General features: G+C 41.5%; 1 protein-coding gene across 1 annotated transcript in view; it reads right to left on the reverse strand.

Moving 5' to 3' along the window:
- LOC306834862 (cadherin-6-like) overlaps positions 1 to 25,594 on the reverse strand; it is a 65,689-nt gene that overhangs the window by 28,334 nt on the left and 11,761 nt on the right. The window contains exon 2 of the mRNA XM_079361106.1: positions 12,333 to 12,710. Coding sequence (XP_079217232.1) covers positions 12,333 to 12,569 — 237 coding nt within the window. The 5' untranslated portion in view covers positions 12,570 to 12,710. The remainder of the gene's footprint in view (positions 1 to 12,332; positions 12,711 to 25,594) is intronic.

The following is a 25,594-nucleotide window of genomic DNA, read 5'->3' on the forward strand; positions in this document are numbered from 1 at the left end:
ATGGCTCGCATATCAGTGATCTGACCAATCTGGGCCTTGGCAGAGAAACACTGACAGCTTTGATAAGTGCGTTTGGTGTTATTTAACAGATTCATATCATCTTTAGTAAACTGTCATCATGGTGGCTTCACCTCCTCTCTGTGAAACTCACATCTTGCCAAAAAGGAAACGCACATCAGACGTGATTAAAGCCACTATAGGAAACGTATCCATGGCAGCCTTCTTGCTATCTTATTGAGGATCTTCTGTCCTGTACATAAAAGAGAGCATCTGAAAGTACAATCAAAGATAGTCAATCTGAATGTATGATTTTATTATTTACATTTCTATTAGCTTTCCTACTATTAGGTTTGAATGGGGGAAAATGTAAGCATTTAATTCGATACCTATGACAAGAATTGCAGCTATTTGGCTTTTATAATCAAGTTTAGTTAGTCTAGTTAGAGTTTTCAGGGTGTTATCTACAGCCAAACATTTTGAGTGTCTGCATTCGACTTTTGTTTTAGTTGATCCGGCACATTTGCAATCTGTTCTAACAGACAGTTACTGAGCACCCCTGGAGGGTGTAAAGATAAATAACTTGCTGTATGCATTCCTGAAAATGTCCAGAAAATTTCAGGAGAACTGCTCTTCAAATCCTTCTGATCTGGTTGTTCACACATGCACCTGATATTGAGAGACTATCACTGTCGGACAGGAAGTGGGGCAAGACATGATGTAAAAAAAAATGTTTTAAAAAAAATCACACGGAAGTGGCGTACAGCACAACATAGTCCAATATACGACACTACAATAAGAATATTTGCCTTTTATACTGTATCAATGCTGTATTGTTCGGCAGATCACACGATCAACAATAGAGTGAAGACGAACATACTGGAGAACAGAAAACACAATGCAGCAGTTTGATTTCGTACAAGGAGAGGGTTAGGAGATTGTGCCAGTCACATCACAGCACATAAATGTCACCACCTCCTCCTACTCGATCCAGGTCAATTCTCCTGATTTTATCCTGCTGCATTTACACATCAGCTCAGCCGAACTGCAGAGAAAAATACCAGGGGACTGTCGGAGAGGAACTCTGGATGAAGTTGGAGCGAAAATGTTGGCTGTTTCTGTTCACACAGACTGCTCCCTCTGTAATTATTAGGATCTTTTGCAAGTGTGAAAGCACTTTTAAAACAGTGCCAACATTTAGCAAAGCAATGTAGCTTTTTATAAATATAAAGGAGTCAAAGTTAACACTTTGTGTGTGTACTAACTGATAACCAGGATACTGATAGCAACGTCCATGTACCTTGACAATAATAAGCAGTTAAATTAATATTATCAGATGTCTTCTGCACTTCTTTCTGAGTCTGATATATAAAGCTGTGTAGTACAATGGAATGGAAATTGTTAGTCAAAAGGTGATTTCCCACACCTACACAGGGGAAACAAAAACAGTCAAAACAGGAATATAGGCTGTGTTATGAAGTAGCTTTTCAAACGGTTATGATTGATGTTTGATTTTTGGATCATTAATAAATCTCGACGTTTATAGCTTGTGCATTTTCCCGTCTCAAGCCACATTTCCAGAGGCTTTAAATTGTGGCTGTTGCTGATTTTGTTACATACAGGTTGTCTTCGTGCCTATCTTGCTGCAGGGCCGTGCACGGTGGCATTTTCACAGCGCTGTAAAACAGAATGCCAGTGGGTCGAAGTCTGTGAAGTACCAGCAAGAGTGTGGTGTGCACGCCCGCCGCCTGCCAATCCCTGATGGATCAGCAACATGACCAACATGCCAGAGGACCAACGAGAGTCCACTTGTCTGTGCGGCTTCTCATTAATATTTGCTCGCTTCCTCTCTATCTCCTGTTTAATTTTTTTTCTGCATGAACAGCAGCTTAGCATGCGCTGACATTTTAATTCCACCACCAAATCCCCCCAACATATTTATCTCAGAGAACTCATCAAAAGCTTGTCCAGTCATGTTTTCCCCTCCAACTGCTTGCCTTCCTACTTCCCTTTTCCCCCTTTAATAACCAAGAACATGGTTATCATTGCAAGGGAAGTAAAATGCAAAGAACAGGGCACGTGTTGGCGACGTACAAACCGGAGAAAATGCCATCTGAATGACTGCAATCATAAATGGCCAATAGAACATAATTCTATTCCTCCTATTGACAGCTCATTAACTCAAGTGAGCTGGTGCATTTGATTTTGATGCTATGAATGCATATTTTCTCTTTGAGCATAGTCTGTTGTTGTGTCTACAAGCATTCTTGGCTCCGCCGTTGGACAGACTGAGGGGAGATATTGTGCGTTGCAGCCGGGTCACGTGGGAGCACATTGCAAAGTCTCCCTTCTCATCATATATTAAAAAGCTTTTCATCCCAGGTGCTCGGAAGCTTTACTAATTCATGCTGTTTTATCAGCGCAAAGCTGGCACATGCGAGACGAGCAGCTTTGTGGATTAGCATCTTTAACACTATTTTGTTCGCCTGCTTGAATGCTGGTAGAAAAAAAAAAGAAGGACTGTTTTCTTTCCTTTCTCTGTCTATCTAACCCAGGCAGCCGAGTGTGTTGCAGAATTTTAGCTTCTTCGGATTAGGATCTATAGAGTGGAGCACTGTTTCGTTAACCCACTTGAATTCTGGTCCAAACAAACCTTGTTTTTTTTTTTTTTTTTCAAATTCTCTCTGTCTAACCAAGCCAGGAGAATATCCTGCAGAATCGTGTTTGTTTGCTTCTCTGCTTTACCAAACGTGCTTCCAAACAGAGACTCACTTGGCTGAAAACAATCCACTTCAACATTATTATCTTTCTCCCGCTGTTAGAGCTGCAATGTCCCTTTCTATGATTGTCTATCAAGCTGCCTATCTCTGCCGGCACGACAATTCAGTTAATAACCGTTGAGTCCTCTCCTTTCGGCTGAGATGTGAGATAGACAGTGTGACATACGCCGTGTCTGCAGTCATTTCTATGGAAACAGAGAGATCTTGTGGTTCTGAAGAGTTCCTCCTCGCCCCCCTGAAGGATATTACAAGACAGCACAGAGTATCGAACTCCAGCGCCCGCTGCAGTGACCCCGTCCCTCCCAGTTGCCCACCTTGTTGGTGAGGAGAATTTACTGCTGCCCTTCTACTCAAATTAAGAGAGAGCGGGGGGGGGGGGACCTCTCCCGGAAATCAATGTGGCAGCCCAACCTGCATTCACAATGGCCCTTTGATCAATTTATATCGAAAATACAATTAAACTGTCACAGGGGGAGAAAAGAAAGCCACATGTGCTTTCAGTTTGGTCACCAAGAAGCTCTGGCAAGTCAATAGCTAGCCTTTTCTCCTCTGCCCTCCTATGGAAGCAAATCGTAAAAAAGGCAGAGAGCATGACGCTATGTCCATTAACACGGGGACTTTGGGGCACTGCATAAAAAAAATCTCCTCCTTATAATGTCATCCTGTCTATTAAAGAGGCCTACAATCAGATAGAACATGGATAGGCCTTTTATTTTCAGATTTATTTAATAGAAAATGTCTTTACATCCTAAATATGATCGTTGAGTTGACAAATCTGACATAAAAAGACCTACAGACATCAGAATCTATTGCTTTGTTGTGGCCTGTAATAAAATAAAGTTCACCTAAAGAAATCCTCTTCAGCAAAACTTCAAAAACAACCAGAAACGTAAAAAATTCAGAATGACCAATGGAAGGGTCTCTGTATATGTTGACAGAAAAAACCCACATGAAACAGCAGCTCACCATAAAGGCCTAACTCTCCAGCCCCCTTTAGAATCAAGCCTCCACCTTACTCTGCAGGTAAGCTGAGGACAGATATAATGCTAAAGCTAGCGAGCTAATAGCACAAGAATGGCAGAGTATAGACAGTTTGATAGTGTAAGTTAAGTATGACAACTACATGTCCTGTTCCCAACAACTACAGTTAGCTCAGTGAGTTTTGGGGAGTGGCTTCAGAGGGAGGCCTGAAAGGAATTTCTCTCACTTATTTAGCTAGAAACTTTTCTTTTTTTGTCCAAAGTTGCCAATCGCAACTTTTACATGTTGGGGAAATATGCTTTGGAAAATGGTGGATGAATTTTTGGTCTTATTTTTACATTTTCGTCTCAAGACTTGTACTAAAGTTTAGATGCCACTACCTTATTTGTTCATCAAAAACTACGGCTAGCAGCTGGTTTCTGTAGCATAGCATCAAGATGTTTCCACACTTATGAGGACACAAATATGTTATAGGATGTTAGTAAGATTTCTTAACAAGATCTTTTGGTCTACTTTGAACCTTTTTGTATAACTAAGCTAATCAACATCTGTTGCCTTCTTTAAGGTTAGCATTGAGGCATTAGCAGTGTTTAAATGAGGGCAAAAAAGTGTACTTCCCAAAATGCCATAATAAACCTATAACAGACAGAGACTGACAGACGCTGATATTTCAGTGTCTGTATCTTGATGGGAAAAAAAAGGAAAAGGAACATCTCTGCTCTCTAATCTAGAAAATTAGATTTGATTTCAGACAATACTTAAAACAAGTTGATTTGCATCTGATACAAGTTCAAATACCCTCAGAAGTTCAAAGAAAACAAGACTTTGAAGACTACATAAGAAAAAACTGACCAAAGAAGCCTCTCTTGTGTCTTTAAATGTGAAAGTTTTCTTTCAACCAATTCTTCATTAACACACAACATATTTCAAAACCAAAGTCTATTATCCTTCTCTGCTTGGTGAAACCAAAATATTTCCAATGGTTGGCATTTTTTCACAGAAGATGATATTTATTTCTGTTCCTCCATTCTTCATTTCTCAGCCTGAAGTGGGCTGAGAAGTGGAGTGGTACTCATCAGACATCTGCGCGTGAGAACTTATAAGCGAGCCGTCTTTGTTTGTGAAATTAATCAGCTTCAAGTGCAGCAAATGTTAGTGCAGACTCGATCTGGCCGCCATTTGTGCCTCACTCCAGTTAGGCCAAAAAGATGGCACTGGGAATGGGCTGCTTAGGGCAATTAGCCAGTTAGCCTTTAAGGCCTTGTGTCCTGGCCTGTCGAGAACTGGCTGCCTTCTATGTAGCCAGATGGTAGCCTCAGACTGTGCACAAAAATAGCCTTTCAAATGTCTGTTGATGTGTAAACTTGAGATATTTCATCAGAACTGCAGAGACTTAAAGGTGTAATGTCCATTAACATCATTCATTTGTGGACATCTAATGTCTTTTGTGTTTAATGCCCAATTTCCAGCTTGTTATTTTTGTATACTTTTATCAATCCTCAACATGTTTATCTACTTGCCTGCGAGGCAAAATCTGCAACTGAGAACAGAGGTCATGAGATACTGTTGTTTGTGAGAAAGTCAGGCAATTTTTTAAACTTGATCATTTACAGAGAACTGCATGATTATGAAAATTATAGTAGTTTTAAATTTCACATTCCGACATGATTAAAATTGTATAGTCTTTTTGTTATTTATTTTTAGGCTACATGTTTCTCTCACTAGTGCTAAAACCTGAATTATCTGCTTTTTAAGGTAATGACACAGACATTTTTTTGTTAGAGAGAAAAGGTCATTTCTAAATAAGGATGGTTGAACTATTATTTGGAAACACAACTATCCTTGCCTTTTTTCAGAACATATTGAGTGTTACAGCTTCATTTGGAGTGATTATAGTTAACATTTGCAAAGAAGATACAAAAAACTAATATATGGCTTTTTAAGGCTGGAGACACCATTTAAGAGTTAAGTGCTTTAAAAACAAGTATATACAATGGACTGCACATTTCTGTTTTGTTTCTGCTGTCATAAATTGAACTTATTTGTTTGTAAGGAATTACATGAAATAGTATACATACTTTTAATAATGAAAACAAATATTTTCTAAGTTAATTGAAAGAATATATTATCTATTGTAATTTAAGAGAATAATATATATAGATACAAATATTTTAATTCCTTAGGAACTAAAGGATCCTTTGGGGGACATTGGGCTCCTGCCCTTAGTATATCTAAAATCTTGTCTACAGCTCTGCTTATCTCCCATATCTGATTTCTTTTATTTGAATCCAACTTGGTTAACTGACAGCTTGACTGCTGAGAAAACCAACACAGCGTTTGATTATAAAAATCAATTAATCTCCCCCTGACAAAACCAACAGGTGTTCAGAACAGTTGTAGGCAGGCGATAGTACGGAAACAATTGAAGGTGCTGTGCTGATGTTGGCGTATCTTGCGCAGACATTGCTTCGCCCCTGCAATGTTGTCAGACAGATGTTTGCCGGGGCCTTGTCTCTGCACGACCTCATCACACCCTTTTCTCCGCCGTGACGGAGAGGAGCATAATTGAAGTCGTCCCCCAACCCCCCCTCCTCCTTCTTTCTAGCACACATGCGGAAACTTATCGCCTAATCAACAAACACTGCCAATGTGTGCTCCAGGTCGCCGCTGGAGACCGCAGGGGCTGCCATGGCGCGGGTACAGAAAGGTCTATGCCATATTGCAAACTCCTTGCCTCCTTGCCAAGGTGAGCAGCTGGTAATGCGGGAGCAAGAACAGACACCAACCCCCATCCCCCACAAATAAACACACAAATCCCTGCACCTTTCCTCTTTGCTTGCATTGGATGCTTGAGTCCTTCCCTACAGGTTGCTTCAGCCGCTGAGTCATACAGAACTGGGAAGCCTATTATGTCTCTGTTCATCTGCCTTTTTTCTTTCTCTCTCACCTGATTTCTAGCCCATTTCTGGAGGCCAGCGTTTGCAGGCATGTGTGTCTGCATGCACGCTCCCATGTCAGGGACTACATTGAGGAGTCTACCCAACAGGCTTAGAACCACTGGGGCCTATCAGGGGCTGTAAATACTTTATGAGATATGATAGTACAGCACAAACACTCCTAAACCACAGGCCATTAACCATTTTCAGTGGATGTGTGCCCTTTGGTAAAGCAAGAAATAATGAAATAAACAAACATTTTCTTCCCCCAGTGACAGCAAGGGCCCTCCGAGGCGTGTATGCAGCTCGCCTGCTAATGAGAGACAGTGTACAATTCCCCCTCCTGCAGGAGAGGAAAAAAAATCATTGGCCAATACAGCAAGATTAGCAAGATTAGCAGCCAACCAGCTCCCCAACGAGACACGGCCAGCATCTCTTTTTTTTTCTCCCTCATCTCGATCGCTTCTTTTAATTCCTTCCTGTTCCAACTGCCTTTGTTACTCTTGTTCAGGGAAGATTAAAGTTTAGTTTGTTAGTGCCGCACAACTCGATAAAGCAGTTGTAAGACAGGAGGGGGGGAAAAGCAACCAGGTGAGATTGGGTTTACCAAATAGCTGGAGATGGGATGTTGTAATTTAAGTGTGGTATCATCATTCTATCTTTTACTGTGTGTCAAGAGCTGCTCCCTTGTTTATAATAACCTGCCATTGTGCTATTTCTGCTTTTTTTTCTGCTCCTACAAAACTTGTTTTGTCCCATGCTGTGTTCTCTGGTCGCCATTATGTCACTTGCCATGACAAAAGCTTTTTTTTTTCTTTTGTGTTTCTCAGAAGTTTTGTATTTCTTCCTTCCTCTGCATTGTGTGAAAGCGGCCTCCGCCTGAGGGTACAGATGCTCGTTTTCCAAGTTGAACCATGTGCTCAACTCAAAAGCCATTCATTCCTTTTTAGGGCCTCGTTCATCACTCGTACTTTATCTGGCAATTAACAAACAGTAATTGCAATCAGATAAGATCTACGCACTGCAATCCTATGTGACAACTGGCTAGAGAGCCGACAATGAGGGGAGTGCGTCCAGCTGCATGTACTTGGGTTTGGGAGGGTAGGGTGGGGTGGGGGGGACAACAAGAGCTCAGAGTCATGATTAAGTGTGGTGCTCAGAGGTTGATCCCTTAATGGTGTCTTCAGGAGACGAGCTCTTAGGCCGCAGCCTCTGGCTCTTTAAGTGTATACCACACTCAGATAATCCATTCTCCTTTTGCTATTAGTCCTTTTACAAGCTAAAAGGACGAGTGGCACATCAATCACCACTCTCTACAGACAAAGTGGTTTGATCATGCCTAGTATTTACTTTTGATCTTCTTTCGCTCTGTCTTTTTCTAATTCTTTTCAACTTTTTTTTGTTCTTTCCCCTGTATTTGCTCGCCTCGTACCACAGCGAGCGTTGTAATCCTTTTAGTCCAGGGCTGAAAGTCAACCCTCAGTCAGGGAGGACGTATGTTGCGGAATCTCATTTGGTTGGACGGCTCTATCCTCCGTGGACACACGATAGGAATGCAAAGCACTAGTCCCATTCAGCTCCAAGCACAAAACAGCCTTTCTTCCTCCTCTCAGTCGTCCTGACCTTGCAACGATGCTTCACAATCTCCTCAATTACAGTAGGTTGGAAGAGGAGACGGATATCTTGACTTCCGCACGGCTGCATGTAAAGCACGCATTATTTGGCCCGTCTTCTTGTACATCTCTCTCCCCCCCCCCCCCCAACACCCCCAATGTTATCTGGGTCGACATTGTGTTTTCATTTTGCTGAACAAATGATACCTTGGGAGGAAGTCATATTTTACCTTAGGGCAAGGCAGCCGCTTTAGGACGGCGTGATGTGAGGGGAATGGACATCAGCAAGCAACCACAGAGCTGACAGCAAGCACAAAACGTATTCGACAGCCAACAGCAAACAAAGCCCGAGGATAGCTGGATGGAAGTCCGATATATGAGCATTAGCCGATTGGAGCAGCATGTCATGTCTACTCTCTGATGATGGGCTGATCTCCGTATCCTCCCAGACAGAATGATACAGTCATATGCGGGATTGTATTCATTTTGAAGCATCTCATTACGCCTTCGAGTTATCATAGGTCTGGGCGACATAACAAAATATGTACATCATAATTTACTGATCAACATTTTACATATTGAGATGTAATTTTGATGACGCAACCAGCTTGAAGTTACCTGATAAAGACTTCAGCCTTTGAAAACCAGTGTTCATTTGTGTAAGCATTAAATTGTTTTCTAGCATTCTATTTTTTTTTTATGTAACGTTATACATGGTCTCTCTGAAACTTTTTACCTGACAAAGCATGTAAAGAGATGGCTGCATTAGCTCTGTCTTTATTCATGTTTAATCCATTTCATGGGAGCTTATGAATTATCTGCAGAAGTGTTCTCGTCTCCGAAAACAAACCAGTGGGGGGATTAAACCAGTAAAGCACCAAATAAAAAATGTTTCATGTTTGAACTTTTAGTTGCTCTGATTCTCTTCAGTGGACAGTTAATTCTGAAATGGCTGTTTGATGTGCTAAAGCTAAAAAAGTTAGCTTTTTTTTCACATTAAGATTCCTTCAATTTTAGTTTATTAATTTGTACCTGGAAGCCACATTATCCATCCGGCTGTCCGAAATCAAACAGACCTGGTAATTGATCCGGAAAAGTTAAAAAACAATATTAGGAAATCAAAAATCCCTGTCTCCTCATAGCATGTCTGGCGAGACTGCTAACCAAGTTGCTGCTAGCATCATTAGTGCAAAGTTTTGGATAGGATACCTTTTTTTTCCTCATTGCTGATTTTGTCTATAACAGCAGCCAAGCAAGCAACACATTCCTTGTCTCCAAAACATACAGACAGGTTATTAACAATGATAAAATAGGCTACTGAATGCAACACTCGGAGGCGGTGCTTTTTGGGCGGCTAACTGAGCCAATGCTTAACTTTATCTCTGCTTGTTTCTCGCACAAGTTGAAAAGAATTAGAAAAAGACAGAGCGAAAGAAGATCAAAAGTAAATACTAGGCATGATGCGTCCAGTTTCAAACAATGAGTGTTCTCTGGTTGTTTGAGTTTCAAACAAACAGAGTCTAAAATGTAATGGTTACATGACTCCCATTCTGAAAGCAGTGGGTTGAAAAAGTTCAAATGTGTGTGCTCGTTTAGGCTTATTGGCTGTTCGAAGTTGGGAACAAAGTTTTGGTTCATCTCTTTTAAGTTTGCTTTAAAAAAAAAAAAAAAATCACAAAATTGTGTCTGACTGTCATACGAATAAACCAATATCTGCATGGTGAAATTTGCATTCATTTGGATTGGCGAATAGAAAGTATTTCAAATGTCTATAAATCTATAGCCACAGCACATGAACCGACCCTGATTTTTTTTTTTTTTTTTAAATAGCAACTTTCAAAATGTCAGCATTAGATAAGTTCAATTTGTGTTCACGGTGGCTTTTTGGACCCTGAGAAGATGAAACCCAATAGGATTGGAAAGAATAGGAATTAGAATCAAACAAAAGACAATCCAAAAGAGAGAGGGAGAAAAATCAAACTTAAAGGAAACAAAAACGACTCCAAATTTTGAGATTTTGGTCTTAAGATCAAATAAAGAATTATCTCAATCTTTAAACCAAAATCTGAAGATTTAGTGCAGACAGGCCAGGTCAGTGTTAAGGTATAATCTCTGATGTATGAGTTCTTACTTTCTTTGTGCTGTAAACATCTTACATGACGGAGGTCTGATGCATATACAGTACTTCTTAGGGAACATTTATTCACTTTGCCTTGTCAACCCACTCACTTGCCTGTGTGCTTGTATAATGAGATCGAGAACTCTTTTCTTAGTATCTTCCGCTTTCTTTAATGATTAAGTGTCTTTATGTGCCACTTCTTTCTTTCTCTTCTTAACTGTGATTTCTTGTTATGCCTGCTGACAGCCACCACAAACTACTTCCTTTATTCCACATTGACCAGACTGCTGTCAGAAGCTGAAAACAATGGGGACATAGTTTAAATTTGGATGAAAGTCACATGGGCTTAGGTCTCTCAAGGGGGGCAGCTACCATTCCTCCCGAGAGACCTGAGCCCCTCTAAAAGCAGAGAGTTTGGAAGGGTAGGAATTTTTTTTTATTTACATACAGTATGTTTTAGCATTTTTAAATATATTGACAGCAAAGTGTTTTGTAACTCTCTCAATATGGGATGAATTATTGTGTGTTAGCTAGGGAACTTTACATTTTCAACACCTTAGCTAACACAATTTAAAGAGCTCCCCCAAAACAAAATCCCTTTCAAATTATTTCAAACGTTAAATGATGACAAAAACTGCTTTGACAAAACTTGAACTTAATATACTAGTATCTGTATTATCCCAACTCATTTAATCAACATGTGAAGACACCATGATGAAAAACATGACCAGAAAACCATGTTTGCATTTCCGTAACTGAAGGCTACAGACTAGAACTAGAATATGTTCGTCAACTGATATTATATGCCATAGATGACCATAACATGTTAAATGTTCCCATATGTGTGGATATAAAACCATTTTTCCTTTACATGTGTAGCGAACATTACTCTCAGCACTGTCTGCAGCATTATGTAAGCATCATAGCTGAGCCAATGGTTGTCCTTAATAGAAGTTAACAGTGAGTTTTAAATGTTATACTACACATGTAGCTTGGAAAAAGGTATTTGTTTAAACAAAACAGCCACCTGGACCTTTGCATAGTTATACCGATACATCATTATAATAATCCCCCACTGCACATTAATGTAGGAAACATTTCACATTTATTTTAGCTAAAAAACAAATAAAATAAAGTGTCACTAAGGAGTTTTCGTAGTGAAATCTGGTCCCTGGAACAGTGTTTGAACGATAAAATGCTCGGTGAGACTTTATGGTGGTGGGTCCACAACAGTGAAACAGTAACTCTCCTGGTCTTTTAAGCACCAAACAGTGTTCCAACTACCCATTTTTGTCTTGGAGTAAAGTTTGTGTAAAATATAGTATAGAATTGTTTCCATTTTCTAACTTTCAAATTTCCATACCTAATCTCCAAAGTGAAAAAAAAGAGACCCGATAGCCACATTTGAAACAAAATTGTTGAACAATTGGAAAAATATATATATATTTTTTTTACAGCAACAAGTTTTTCATAGTGGCCATAAAAAACATTTATGTATGTGGTTTATTTTGCAGGGATGGATGCAGTTTGGTTAAAATGTCGAATACAATTTTTCCAATGCACTTCACCAGAGCATTTATAGCCAACGCCCAATGCATGTCACTGCGCGCTTACAGACCTGGCTTACCTTATGAAAAAAAGTTAGACAAACCTAGTTCAGAAAAGTAATTGCAGGCTTATGGACAGTACCGTGTGCTAATCTGTGGCGGACTCATCTGTGATTTCTCATGGAGCTGCTTAATCTGTGCATACTACAATCAGGTATATCAGATCATGTATGTGAATGAGTGTGTTCATATGGAGCAGCTGTTGTCTACGACTTCCTGCACTGCAGATGTGACAGATGTGGTCTTGTAGGTGTGTGATAACAAAAAAAAAAAAAAGACAGAGCAGGAAGTAGTGCTACCTTTCCGACGTACTGCATGTCCGTCCCGGTGTACTCCTCCAACAAAAAGAACTGGTTCCACATCCAGCCTCGTTTGGAGCGCCTGAGGGGCACTCCATTGGCGTCCTCTCCCGTCAGCCCTGTGGACCCCTTCCGCCCCCCTGTAGTCCTTCGCAGGGCTTTTAGCCCGAAACTCGGAGAGCTGAGGTGGGCTAAAACCCACAGCACCATCAACATGCAAACCCTCCTTCTATCCATGGCCACACTTGTCCTTCTTTTCCCCCTCCCTCAGTCTTCTTAGTCCTCTGGTTTCTGGTCAGAGTATCGGATCAGTCCACATGCTGTAATCTACGGAAGCAGGAAGGGCTCCTCAGAGTATCACAGGGCGGCGAACAGCACCTGGAACATTTACACAGAAAAACACAGAGTGTCAATACTGGGAGGAGAGGCAGCAATTTGTTACAGCACAAGCAATCATTTTGTTTCATAAAACCCATGGTCAAGAAAGACTTCAGGCTTTTTGAAGATGCAGTACTTTTAAAAGTGAATAAAGCCCAACTGTAGAGCGGGAGTGAGGCGTTGTCTTCCAAAAAAAACAGTATGTGCCTTGAGCTTTTCTGAGAAAATCAATATAAATAAAGATCCAGGAAGTTCTATTATAAAGTCTAAAATCCTAAGACTTAAAAACAATAACAACAAGACCATTCATACCGAAAATAATCAACACCGTAAACAAGAAAATCAGCAAATCACAAGTGGCATTCAATGTAATGGAAGGCTGTTTCAGTGAAATCAGCTGACCCGGTTTTATGACTGAAACTTATTTTAACTCTCAAGCAGTGTTTCTCTCTTGTAAACTGCAGGAAGTTCTCTGCATGTTATAAAACTTTTCACTTTTGGGTGCGCTTAGGATGCAGGATTTGGAGGTCTGAGGTGACCCTTGATGTAAAGCAATCAATTGATTAAACCCATAAATAATCTAAGAATCCCACAGGGAAGGCAACAATTACTTTCTTCTATCTTCTCTATATAGCTTATGATGTATGCTGTAAGATTATTTTTTATTCAAGTTACATTTGAGACATATCGGCCATAAATTGACTTCCTATACGGTGGTGAAATAGAATACCCTAACCCTAACCCTGAATGCAGCTTTTCTTACTTTCACATACATAAATTGCTGTTGCCTAAAAACAGAGCTTGACCAATGATGAATTCTGATTTTAACAGGACATCAGCCTATCATAGACAGCACACGCACACACACACACACATATACATTCTTACTCGAAAGAAGACACATTGTCCAAAATTTCAGAATCTTTCCCATCCAAAATGGTTTTGGAACTAATCTCAGAATTTATGTATCAGAAGAGCTCTAAAAATGAAGTTGTTTCCATGAGGTCATCCAGCAATAAAATATTTAAAGTACTGCTGTCAGCAACTCCCTACTGGCAGGTCTTCCTACATGCACCATCAAACTATTGCAGATGATACAAAATGCAGCAGCGCGACTGGTGTTCAACCTACCCAGAAGGGCACATGTCACTCCACAGTTTTTTCTCTCCACTGGCTCCCAGTTATTTAATTTAGAACCCTGCTGCTCGCTTACAAGGCAGAGAGAAAAGCATCTTCTCCTTACCTAAACTCTCTCATGTACGTGCTACATTCCCTCCCACCCACCTCCCTCTGCCAGTGGAAGGCGTCTGATCCAACCTTCACAACAGGGCTCTAAACCTCTAACTAGACTCTTTGTGTCTATCGCCTCCCCCCGGTGGTGGAACTAACAAACTCCATCCATTTGCACCTTTAAGAAAAAGCTAAGGACCCAACTTTTTCATGAACACTTACTCTCAAGAACAGCTGTCAATGTCTTTGCCTCTGCGCCACCTGTTTGTCCTATCAGACTTAAAGCCTTTCGTTTGCATTTACTGACATTGTTTCCGCCTTTCGAAATCCTTGCTTGTGTTGTACTTGCTCTCTGCTGTGCGTCTCATTGGATAAAAGGGTCTGCTAAGTGAGTTGTAGAACTGTCTGTCAGTGTTTGTGCCTCAGTCACAGTGCGAATGAGGCCGAAATGAAAGCATTAATGATTGTTTATTCTCAGGCCATTTGTCTCTTTCCGCGCACCACAGGTAATCCAACATAGTGAAGCCAGAGTGATGAACATTAACAACACAGTGGCGACTTTAAACGACTCATTTCACTTTAAAAACACCCACACATCTCTGTTGATAAATAAAAAGTAATATCCACCTCGTGAAATCACTGTTTTCTTTTGCTGTTTTCATTAACGTTTTGATCCGTTGAGAGTTCCTTTTTTCCGTGGTTAAGTTCATATCGTAACTTTCGGGCAACCGGATATTGGTATTTACTTTCAAAATAATTCCGTTGATTAAAACTGTAGCAAAAAAAAAAAAAGCCCAAAATAAAACATAACAAAAGCTGTTTTGAGATGCAAAATGATGGAAGTTAAATCACGTATAACAATGTGATTAACCATGAATGACGTAAAAATTTGGTAAATAATAGCTTCTTTTTTTTTTTCAATCGAGCCTTTGGAAGGTTTATGTCAGATTATTTACACATGTGATTACTTTTCAGAGAATTGTTAAACTTACGAAATGATGAACTAAATTGTTTTTTTACAGAATAATTGCTATCACTGGTTAAGGCAAGGCTTATTTGTTTGCTTGTTTATTTGTATAGCACATTTCAACAACAAGGCAATTCAAAGTGCCTTGTTGTTAAAGCTCTTTTCCCCTCCGATCATTCTACAGCACACTTGTATAATGTTAGTTCATCAAGCACTGTGTGATAAAAGCGTCTTGAGAGCACACCTGAAACATGTGAAACAGCTCTTCGTGTGATTGACTTTTCTCTTGCCGCACGCACACACACACACACACACGCACACGCACACCTTCTCACTCTCCCATCAACACAAGCACTGATATACATTCATATGCACGCACTGCATGTTGGATGTCAGTCATCTGATTGATGGGCAGGCAGAGAGCTGCCTTAACCTGATAAATATCAGATTAAAAATATTACACATCAATGTATAGACTTACATCTTGTACAGCATGTGTGGAGTGACTTTATCTGCATTAAGCCTCCGAATCAACTTCTAATAGAGCGCCACGTTCTATGTGCACCGCCCGTTCTATCTTTTTAAGCAATCTGGTCCTGCACACTTTGTTATCAGGCCCAGCAGAATGCCAATGGAGACCCTGGGCAATGTCAACCTCAGTTTATTACCTTAAGATCAGTGTAAAGATACTGAACAAAATTACTGTTTGCAAAGCACAGAGAAGGGACCTTGTTGTGGGCTGTGGAATATCTCCGCTCCCCGTCTCTCAATCATTTCTCCCACGTTTCCACTCTCCTCATTCTCTGTCCGCCGTCCTCTGAAGGCCAGCGCTGAATGTGCTGGCGAACGTGAGAAAAGGGAACAGAACAAGAGAAACCGTTCAGGACGGAGGAGGTGGAGGAGGAGGAGGGAAGGGGTAGGAAGAGAAAGAAGGCCATGTATTCTGCTTTTGTTCTCATTATTCCTTTCCGGCTGGGCGATATCCAGGCCGCCAGTGTTCCTCGACTGGGATATGGAAGGAGGGTTATCAGAGGGTCCGCTGGGGAGCGTCTGCAGCGTGTCTCCCTATCGTGCGTTGTTAGAAGAAGGAAGTAGGTGGGAGAAAGGGGGGAGTGGGTGGGAAGGAAGAGGAAGGTGCAGTCTAGCCTCGATGTATGTATAGCGTGTCTAAATGGCTTCCCTCATTCTGTGTGTAAGGGAACGAGGCAACGATGTCTCTGGACATGAATTAAGTACCCTGACCTGCATGCAGAAGTGAAGCCAAACCGACTGATGGGAACAGAGGAAACATGCAGACTAAGAGGAGCGCTGTCAGAATAACCACATTTTCATCTCAGATACCAACGCTAACTTTTGAAAATCTGTTTTTCACAGAAGTGTACAAAAACCATCAAGCAATGTCACAGACAACTGCTGAGCTTTTTACAAACAGATGTCTCACTACATCGACTGGGACAGCTTCACAGGAACTTTGGAACAGAGGGTTTTGATGTCGGCTGGGTGTCTTTGTTGGCTGGATAAACAAAAATACAGTAGCTGCATATTTTTTACTTCTGTGCCTGCCTGTCAAACTGTTTGTGGTGTACAAGGATTTTGTTCAACACATAATGGAGAATTTGATATGTTTTTTTTGTCTGTGTGTGTGTTTGCAGCTATTTGGCACTTTGTGTTCCTCTGGCAGATGTTAACAAAGACTTTTTTTTTGTCTCCAACAAGCACATCCCCGTTTACACCAAGTATTTTACGTTTCCTGAGTTTCCAAACATCAATGTCCTCACATATCTGGTGATAAGAAGCAAGTCTTGCAGATGCAGAACACGTATGCTAACAAGCAGGAAAGTGCAAACATTATTCCTCGCTGCCATTTTCAGGTGCTTTACACATGAAAGAAAGACGAGAATGAGGACAAATGATGGAGACGAGACCATAAAAACCAACACAAAAGGTTTACATACATAAAATGACATCTTTTGAAAGGACAAAAACAGCTACAATTATAGCTTGTTTACCTGCTTGCTAGCACAGTATCTAATGTTTGTGTAATACTGTCTACTTTAATGCCTCAAACTAATAGTTTTTTTCGTTTTTTCTGACCAAAAAATATTAGTCCCATCATGATATTCTGGTTACAATTACAAAATAGATTTGCCTTGAAAATTCTCTGTCCCCAGTCTGCAAAAAAACCACTTCTTTTCAGCCTCTTTTGTGCCAACAACATCGGTTGTGGCGCTATTGTTTTGGGTAAACGAAAGTTGCCGATTTCATTGTCCTTTCAATGTCATTGCTTTGTGCAGTGACATTGAACATTTTGAGCAAGCCAGATGATGCCCAACCGTCTCCAGGAGAACTGTGCTATTCTTAATACAACAAATCACACCTTAGAGTTTGTTTACGCCCTCTGGATGTGATACTGAAGTGGAGTTTGGGCAATCTGGAACTCACTTGCTAAAGTTTTTGATATCAGATGGAGTTAACGTGACAAGACTAAGGGGCAAACGGGGAGAGAGAGGGAGTCAAGGAGAGGTAGAAACGTCCTGTCAGAGCAGCGTCAGCAGTCAGGCTGGGAGACCGGCCCATCCATTACGCTACCTGTCTTCCAGAGGCAGCTAAGGCATGCCCTGCTTTCCCCTTATGAGGCAAATTGTGAGCAGTGGAAGCTTGGGGGTGAGGTCCCCTCGTTCTCTTTTCCCTCATGCGTTGCAGTTTATAGCACTCCTCTATCCACCCTCCCCCTCCTGACTCCCTATCCCAACCCCATCCCCCCCCCCGCCTGAGCCTACTTTGCTTGCATAGGCCTTAGCTGATATGCATTATCGCTGGGCTTTTCGCTGAAAGCCAGTCACTTTGCATGTGTCCTCTGCCTGGCTCAGCACGGGCAGGGGGAAAAAAAGACTCCCGGGTCAACAGTGCGTGTGCTGATGGAGGCAGGTGAAAGTGAGACGGACTGTCAGGCTTCTTAATAATATCCGTCGAGAAATAGTCTCCCAGACCACCAATCTTCACTTTCTCTATCGCCACAAATCTCATGGCAGTTGCTCTGTTTCCTATCCAAATTTGTAAGATGACTGGATGATTTTTTTCACGGCTCCCTTTCCTCTCTCTATCTCTCTAGTATTTTCCCTTTTTATTTTCATCCCCCAACTCCCAGCGCACTCGACTTTATGAATTTACTTAATTGACGCTGGTGAGGAGCATGTGGGACTTTGAGCTATTGATTTGCTGTAGGCTTCAGCGTAGTTGGAAATACCAGTTAGTCTCTGGGGTGGACTCATGAAGCTTTCTACCTCGAGTCCCCCAGCACTGGGAAGCCGGCCTTTTCAATAGATTTCTTCTTAATGTCACTGTGGAAAGCTAATGCTTTCACTGTATGGAGGGCTCTATCGTCCCTAAGGAGCGCTGGCCCCTTGACCACATTTGTCATACCCTGGAAGCCATATAGTACATCTCCATGCCCTGATAATTCTCTTGACAAGGGACCACGACCAGCAGTACGTCAACTAAAGCTTTATTTTGCTACGTCAAAAAATGTCACAGCCAGTTAAGAATGCCATGGTGCCTCATGTAGCCCAGTGGCTACGACAAAAATTCCTGTCTCTTTACATTTGTACTGTATGAAAGTGAAGTTGACGGAAAAAAGAGAGGTAGACTTGAATTTCCAATTTCTTAAAGCTGGGCTCTTATGCCAAGTGGTGGCCTTTGCTTCTATTGGCACAAAGTTAATTACTCAGATTAAAATGAATGAATATAATTGCAGAGAAACCTCGCTAACCCCCAGTTTAAGCACACTAATTGGAAAGGCCAAAAATAGTCAAAAAAAATGGGGGAACAGGAGCGCTTCCTTTTTCTCAATTTAACTGAATTATCAACACTCTTTGGATAGGGATACAGGTAGGTGTCCATTCTCTAGAAACTGTACTTCTATACTTTCTTGTTAGACAATCACAATTCCTATACTGTCACAGCAATTCTTGTCCAACCTAAATGTCTGATGGGATTGTCCATCAAGAATACATCAGGGATTTTAGTATATCTGATGGATTATATAGAGATAACCCACCAAAGGGGGATTCTACTCTTGATGCAGTAATACCAATATTGTCGATGTTGTAGATGTCTAGGCCAAAACACAATGCACAAGCTAAGGGCCTGTTCATCACATCTATTTGACCTTCTGAGGAAGGCTTGGTTTGCTTCAAGGTCTTAAGTGGCCATGCCTTTGGTAAGAAGAGTGCCTTGACATTTTCTTTGTTTCTGAGGTAGAAATGGGCAGTTGAAAATATCTACAGCATCTCAGTTTACAGACTGCCCTCTTTAGAGACTGTGCTTGACTAAATCTGACCTACTGTACTTGCTGTTGGCACAAAGTTTTACTACTGCTTCAAGTGCACTCACTTTCAGTTTTGCCACTCAATGTCATTTATCTCAACCTTCAGCTTCTTCTTGTGTCAAAATTCAGTGGCATTTTAAACTCTTTCAGATTCTAGCGATTAACTTGGTCTGTACAACAAGTTTGTTACCAAACTACAAAGGAAAAAAAAAATACACACAGCCTTGGTGCCAAAAGAAGTTGTTTTAAGGTTCATCATGACCAAGCCTTGAGGATAAAACATTTCAGTGTTAAGAAAGAGTGAGCTTTGGAATTGTTGTGTATTTTTTTCTAAAAGAAAAACAGTAAGCGTTAAACATCCATCACACTTTAAAGACTCCTTGGTCAACTTTCACCAACTGTACTTTCTGTAAATACGGGCACACCATATTCTTGCTGAACAGCTATATTCAGATTTTCTTCCAGATAAAGTTCATCTAAAGCATCGGCTTCTTTTGCCTTCACATTTCTTTTCCTGTTTCAATGTTGCTTCCAGGTCCCTGCAAGTTTGGTGGGTACAGTGTCACCCAATGAATATGATCGCCAAAAACACAACTGTACTAGCTATGAAACTGAACTTTCCTTGGAAGAGACATACACCTGAACAAGGCTGAGCAACTATGACACAGAAAGTGCCAGTGTTCTTGTTCACAGCCATCGTCTTCCAACGCCTGTCGCTGTAGGTAATTTTTTGAAAAAGGAGCCATTAGGTCTTGTCATTCCATGTTCGCTTTCTCAGGGAGCCCCATCGTCATAATGAAGGTGTGTAATAGAACATGACACCATAATTATATTCCCCCAGTTAAGAGGCAGTGTTTACAACAAGCACCAGGCTGCCTTTATTTTCCCCTCCCTACGTACACACACTCACACTCTCTCTTGGTCTCGCTCTCTCGCCTGCCCCGTCTCCGCTTCATATCATGTGCCATTTAATTGCATTAAAAAAAAAAAGTGCTTGATGAAAAAATGAAAAAGTAAATTGCTTTAAATTGCCTGTCACAGATTGTGTGGAGTCACCGTAGAGCAATAAGACTTGTGCATTGTGTTGTGGTGTTGGGTAAGCAAGATTAATGTGTCTGCTGCCAATTTTCGAATGCCCCATGATTCTACGCTCAAAGAATTGCCTGGGATAACATTTTGAATCAGAACAATTAGCAATTAAATGTATCTATTGGTTTTATCGAACACGGGAGGATGAGGATAGAGACAGGGACACAGCGAGTTGCACAAATGCATTCGTCAATACATATTGGATCTGGCCAGCTAATGGCCTTTCCAGTGCACATGTGCTATACACAATGGGCCTGTATGGCATTTTAGCCTAATCTAGACTTGGGGACGACCTCTAAGGGTAGGCCTACTCTTCTTCTCTTCATTCTACCTTTTTTATCTCTCCCATCTTCCTGTTTTTTTTTTCCCCTAACGAGGTATATGAGCGACACGGCAGAGCACCCTATCGCGCCCGTTGAGCCAAAGACTTCCACAGCAACCCAGAAACAGCCCCGGGGGTGCAATTAAAAGTGAGCGAGGAGAATGTCAGCCAGGGTGATAAGCAAGGGAGAAGAGAGAGGGGTGAGAGAAGGAGGGAGAAGGATGGGGGGGGGGGGGGGTGTAGAGAAGGTGGGTTAGGCATTGGTGCCACAGGTAACATGGTCATGTTACAATCCACAGAGGAGGCCCTTAAAGGCTGCTAATGTGTTGAGGTGTCAGCAGCAGGTTGTTCCACCATCTCTGCTCCCTTTGGCCTCTGCACGTCCCTCCTTACTTCTTCCCTCCCCCTCTTCCTCACCCCACCTCGCTTTGTTATGAAGACTCAGACTTAGAGAACATGTCATTCACACTCCATGTTATGCTGCTCACTGGAGAAATTTAGAGGTAAATCCCAAGTGTGAATCAGGCAACCGAGCGCCTCGACCCAAATCTGGGGCTCTCCATTTGTCTTATTGCCCATGTGGGTTAGTGGTTCACAACTGTGTTGGAAAAACAGCCAAATTACCAAAAAGTGGGTATCTGGATGAACTTTTGCTCTTCAAGTGTACAAAAACAAGCCTTGTCCTTGCTGCAAAATGGATACAGACACGACGAAACAGGGGGAAAAAATCCCTTTGAAGCCCTGTCAATATACATTGATCTTTTGTGTCTAGACACACTTCCACGTTGTCTTGAAAATAACTTCACCCCACTCCAATCTGACATATAGATGCACACGCCTTACAGATTAAGGCGAGAAAATTGATCACTAAGAGGAGATTTTAGACGGATGGGGGATATTACCACAAAGGAAACTAAAATATGTCTTCTGATTGAAGAGGGCGAATCCATCATTGTAAAATGCTGGCGAAATAAACAGCTGAAAATTCCCAGTCAAATTGAAATGCAAAAGCTGAACCAAAATTTCTGACTGAATGTCAGCAGTGCAGTGCAAAACACCAGAGTCCTTTAGTCGAAATTAGGATTCAACCTACATCACTGGAACAGCACAAAGATTGAGGTTTCTGCATTTCTGCTTTTAAATAGCACATTCACACTCACTGTAGGATGTTTTAATCAACATTTCAATGTATAACTGCAGACATCCAAAAGTTTACAGCCTTGTTTAAAAAATAATTATACAATGCTTTTATTGTTTATATCAACTCTGAGGGTTGGTTGTTAGAATTTATAGATTTTTATTATATTAAAGGTAAGAGTTATGCATGATTAAGAGTGTGGATGATCATTCTTACAGGTGGATATGTTGTAGCTGTTTGGTTTGGAGTCTAAAAACCTGCCTCAGTTCTACCCATTGTTAGGATGACCGGAAAAAAAATGTTTCCCATTTGGCGACCACCGATTCTGCTTCAAAACTTCCTTCCAGAAACCAACTGGAAACATCATCAAGACTATGTCCATATTTTATACAGTCAATGGTCAAAAAAATAAATAAATAAATGACGTGACAAAACATATCGTAGTGTTGCCTCTACTGTGCTTTGCTCTTCCAAACATGGTTTGTTTGGGTTGATTAAATTAGCATTAGCTTCTTCTAACGAGTTACCGATTTTAGAGATTGACAAATGTTGGTATCTTCAGGTTGTTGTTTTTTTTTTAAATTCAGTTTAACACCTCAAACAGCTGTTTTTATACTCACTGTACTTGAACCCAAGCATATTTTTTTAGGTAGCTAGCAAACATGAGTCCTATGCGTTCATAAACCACAAGGCCACCTGAAAATGAAGGCTGATTAGATGACACAAGAAAAATATCTTACAGACACAAACAACACTCAAAATGGAGCTCAATGGTGGTGGTGTTTTTAATCTTACTAATAAGACTGGGTGCGCTTAAAGTATTTTCCACAATTAACATTTGGTTGGCAATTTAGGTCAATGCACGTTTAACTGTCATAATATATGAGGGTATAATAACAAATGAACCTTTGGCAAAAGCATCAACAAAGGCACAACATGCTTTGGTTTGAAACCCTCCAAGTAGCTGAATATGTTTTCATACATGACAGGGAAATGTGATCATGTGCTTTTGTCTGAATGGCAGTAATCCAAACAAATTAGCTCATACTATCCCTGTCAGAGGCGGGGTGTGCCCACAACATTCATCCCAGTGCACCGCTCCAGAGCTCACTGCAAACACATTACCTTGCCTCGCTGCCCAAATGCATACCAAATAACCCATATAAATCATACAATCTGGGCCAAGTCAATGAGCGCCGGCTATTTTCCCTGTTTTCTAGTTATTTCCAACATGCCATCATTCAGCAGAGCTCGCATCACTCAGTCCGAAGCTCTCACAACTATTGCCGGAGTGGCCCAGTTTAGAACCCACAGAGGCTTACTGAAGTAACCCTTCCTCTAGTGCACTTGATTTTTATGTCTGCACATTCTGGACTAAATTGTGGGCTGCCAGCTCTCCACACTCAGCTCTGTCTTCGAGCTCACTCCCTTTTTCTTTCTCCCTGTTGTCACTTTGACAAAAAACAAAGATGGGCTTCTATGAACTTGCAGCAGTAGAGTTTATGGCTGTGTTTACCATCGAGCGACAGCACAGTTGAAGAGGACCCTCTCAGCACATTATTTTAACGGTTCCCTTCTCTCTGAAGTCACTCCAGAATCTCTTAGTATATTAGGGCAGCATTGTTTTGTTCCATCTCCAGCACCGAATAATGGCTTTAAGCCCGAGAAAAGGTTTTTTCTTGAACTGTGTCATCATAAACAACAGAGCCTCTCACATTTTAAGCGAGCAGTTTCTGATTCCACTTCTCAGAATTAATTGACTAAATGGGAGCTTAAAGTCATTATCTCCCCTCGCCAGTTTTCCAATCCTGCGCTAGGGGCTAATAAATGGAGGTTTGATTCCGCTAAAATGTCCTCTCGCGAAGATTAATAACGCCTAGTACCCTGGTGGCGAGCAGATGTGGTCATCCTTGCTAGACGGCTGAACAAATGGGCACGATACATCCCCGCACATAAAGAGCAAAGAAATAATAGCTTAATGGCATTCATCCTGCGACAGATGAGACATCCTTGGTTGTTTGCTTTCCTGTGTGTTCACCAGAGCACATGTTTTGTCACTGGCGAACACAGCTGACAATGGCAGAAAGGGGGGAGGGATGGGAGGAAAAGAGAGGGAGCTCAATGAAGGGGGTCTGCTGGCTTCCTGCGTCCCCCACTGTGGCCTTTATGGCAATACACTGGTGGTTATGTGCCACTCTGTCTCTATGCAAATCAGTGTTTGTTTCCCAAGTGTTTGTGTGTGCCATGTGCAGTCAAGCGCAGGCGTCTGTTTTCTGTACATTTAGCCCCGCATAGACAGGAGCCAAAGGCCAAGGCAGCATCAATACAGGACTAATACTCACCATAAATCGGGTAATTAAAAGCTGTTATCGATGTCAATAATGTTATTTACCCCTTTGTAAAATCACGCTGCCAGGCCATTAGATCACGCCGCAGCCGTTGCTTTTTTAACGAATGGTGCGTCTCTGGAAGCAGATGCATTGATTGGACTGCATAAAGGTCAAACTTGGCGCAGTGAATTGAAAATCAGTGAGGGAGTTGTGTTCCCACGTTTGTCTCAGCCTCCCCGTTGTGACAATTACATGAGTAGGGAGAGACGTGGAAGCACATTTCAATTCAGGCGTATATCGACTGTAGCAGCAGGTCAGCAGCGAGGCAGCTCCAAACAGAATCGTCACACAACACTAAATATTACACAGGGATAAAACAAAGACATCACGCACCTAAAATATGGCCCTAATAAAAGGCTGTGCTGAGAAAATGTGTGTCCCCCCTCGACTAAGAGTAATGACCTTGCCTAGAAGCCCCCCATAAAGTAACACAGGAACAGTTAGGAGCAACTGTTTTTACATTATTAATAGTGCGGTACAAATACTTAAAGGCTAGGCATGTGTGCTGTTTGACTTTTGACTGTTGTTAAATTGGAAAAAAAAGTCTCTTAACTGCACACAAATAAAACCACTGAGGCGTTTGAGTGTTAAGAAAGCCATTTGTCACCTGCAGGACTTCTGCCAGAGTATCAGCCCAGCTTCGGGATAAAAAGGCATAGAAAATAATAAGAGTTATACGAAAAGCTTTCGGCCCCCCAATATGTGATAGCATCTGAATTTATATGTCTTCTAGAAGAGGGTATTTTGTTCGCAAAACTCCAAAAGAAATGGCGCCGGGATATTTGTAAAAGCCGAGCTGAAATGAGGGTCTTTCATTGCTGTTCTCAGTCCAATCACGTCAAAAGGGATCCAGGCGTCCTTTGAGATGAACAACAGACGGCCATGATCTCCTCTGACCTTAACTGTGACTCATGTTTATTTACCTCAGCCAGTTATCCCTGAGGGACAGCAGCCTCATCACTGAAATGAGCGCCGTGATGGGCTGCTTTTTTTTTTTTTTTTTTCTATTGCCACTCCTGGGAACGGACAACTCTAATGAACAAAGAAGCCTGATTGATCCATGTTAGCATTTGAGTCCCGAGCGCTGCCGAGACACACGCTTCAATATGCTGGCATGCCATTGGAGAACCCCTTGAACTTTGCTGTACACACATCTTTAATCACGCTCACCTTTTCTCGTGGCTGGTGTGACTTCCAGCTTATTTGTAATTACCAAGCTCCTTGGGGGGGGTTGGCTGAACAACAGGGCCCGGCCATAGGTCATGAAGAGACACTGTAGCCGGCCATATGGGCTCCAGGGCCCAGGGGCAGAGAGTGGGTGGATGGCAGGGTTGGCACCAAGGAAGTTACCAGAATGGTCAGAGCAGGAGATTGAATTATTCGGAGACAGGAGACAACCTTATCGAGCAGCGGCCACATTG

The sequence above is a fragment of the Symphodus melops genome (assembly GCF_947650265.1).
Source record: "Symphodus melops genome assembly, chromosome: 14".
In the NCBI taxonomy this organism is placed as follows: domain Eukaryota; kingdom Metazoa; phylum Chordata; class Actinopteri; order Labriformes; family Labridae; genus Symphodus; species Symphodus melops.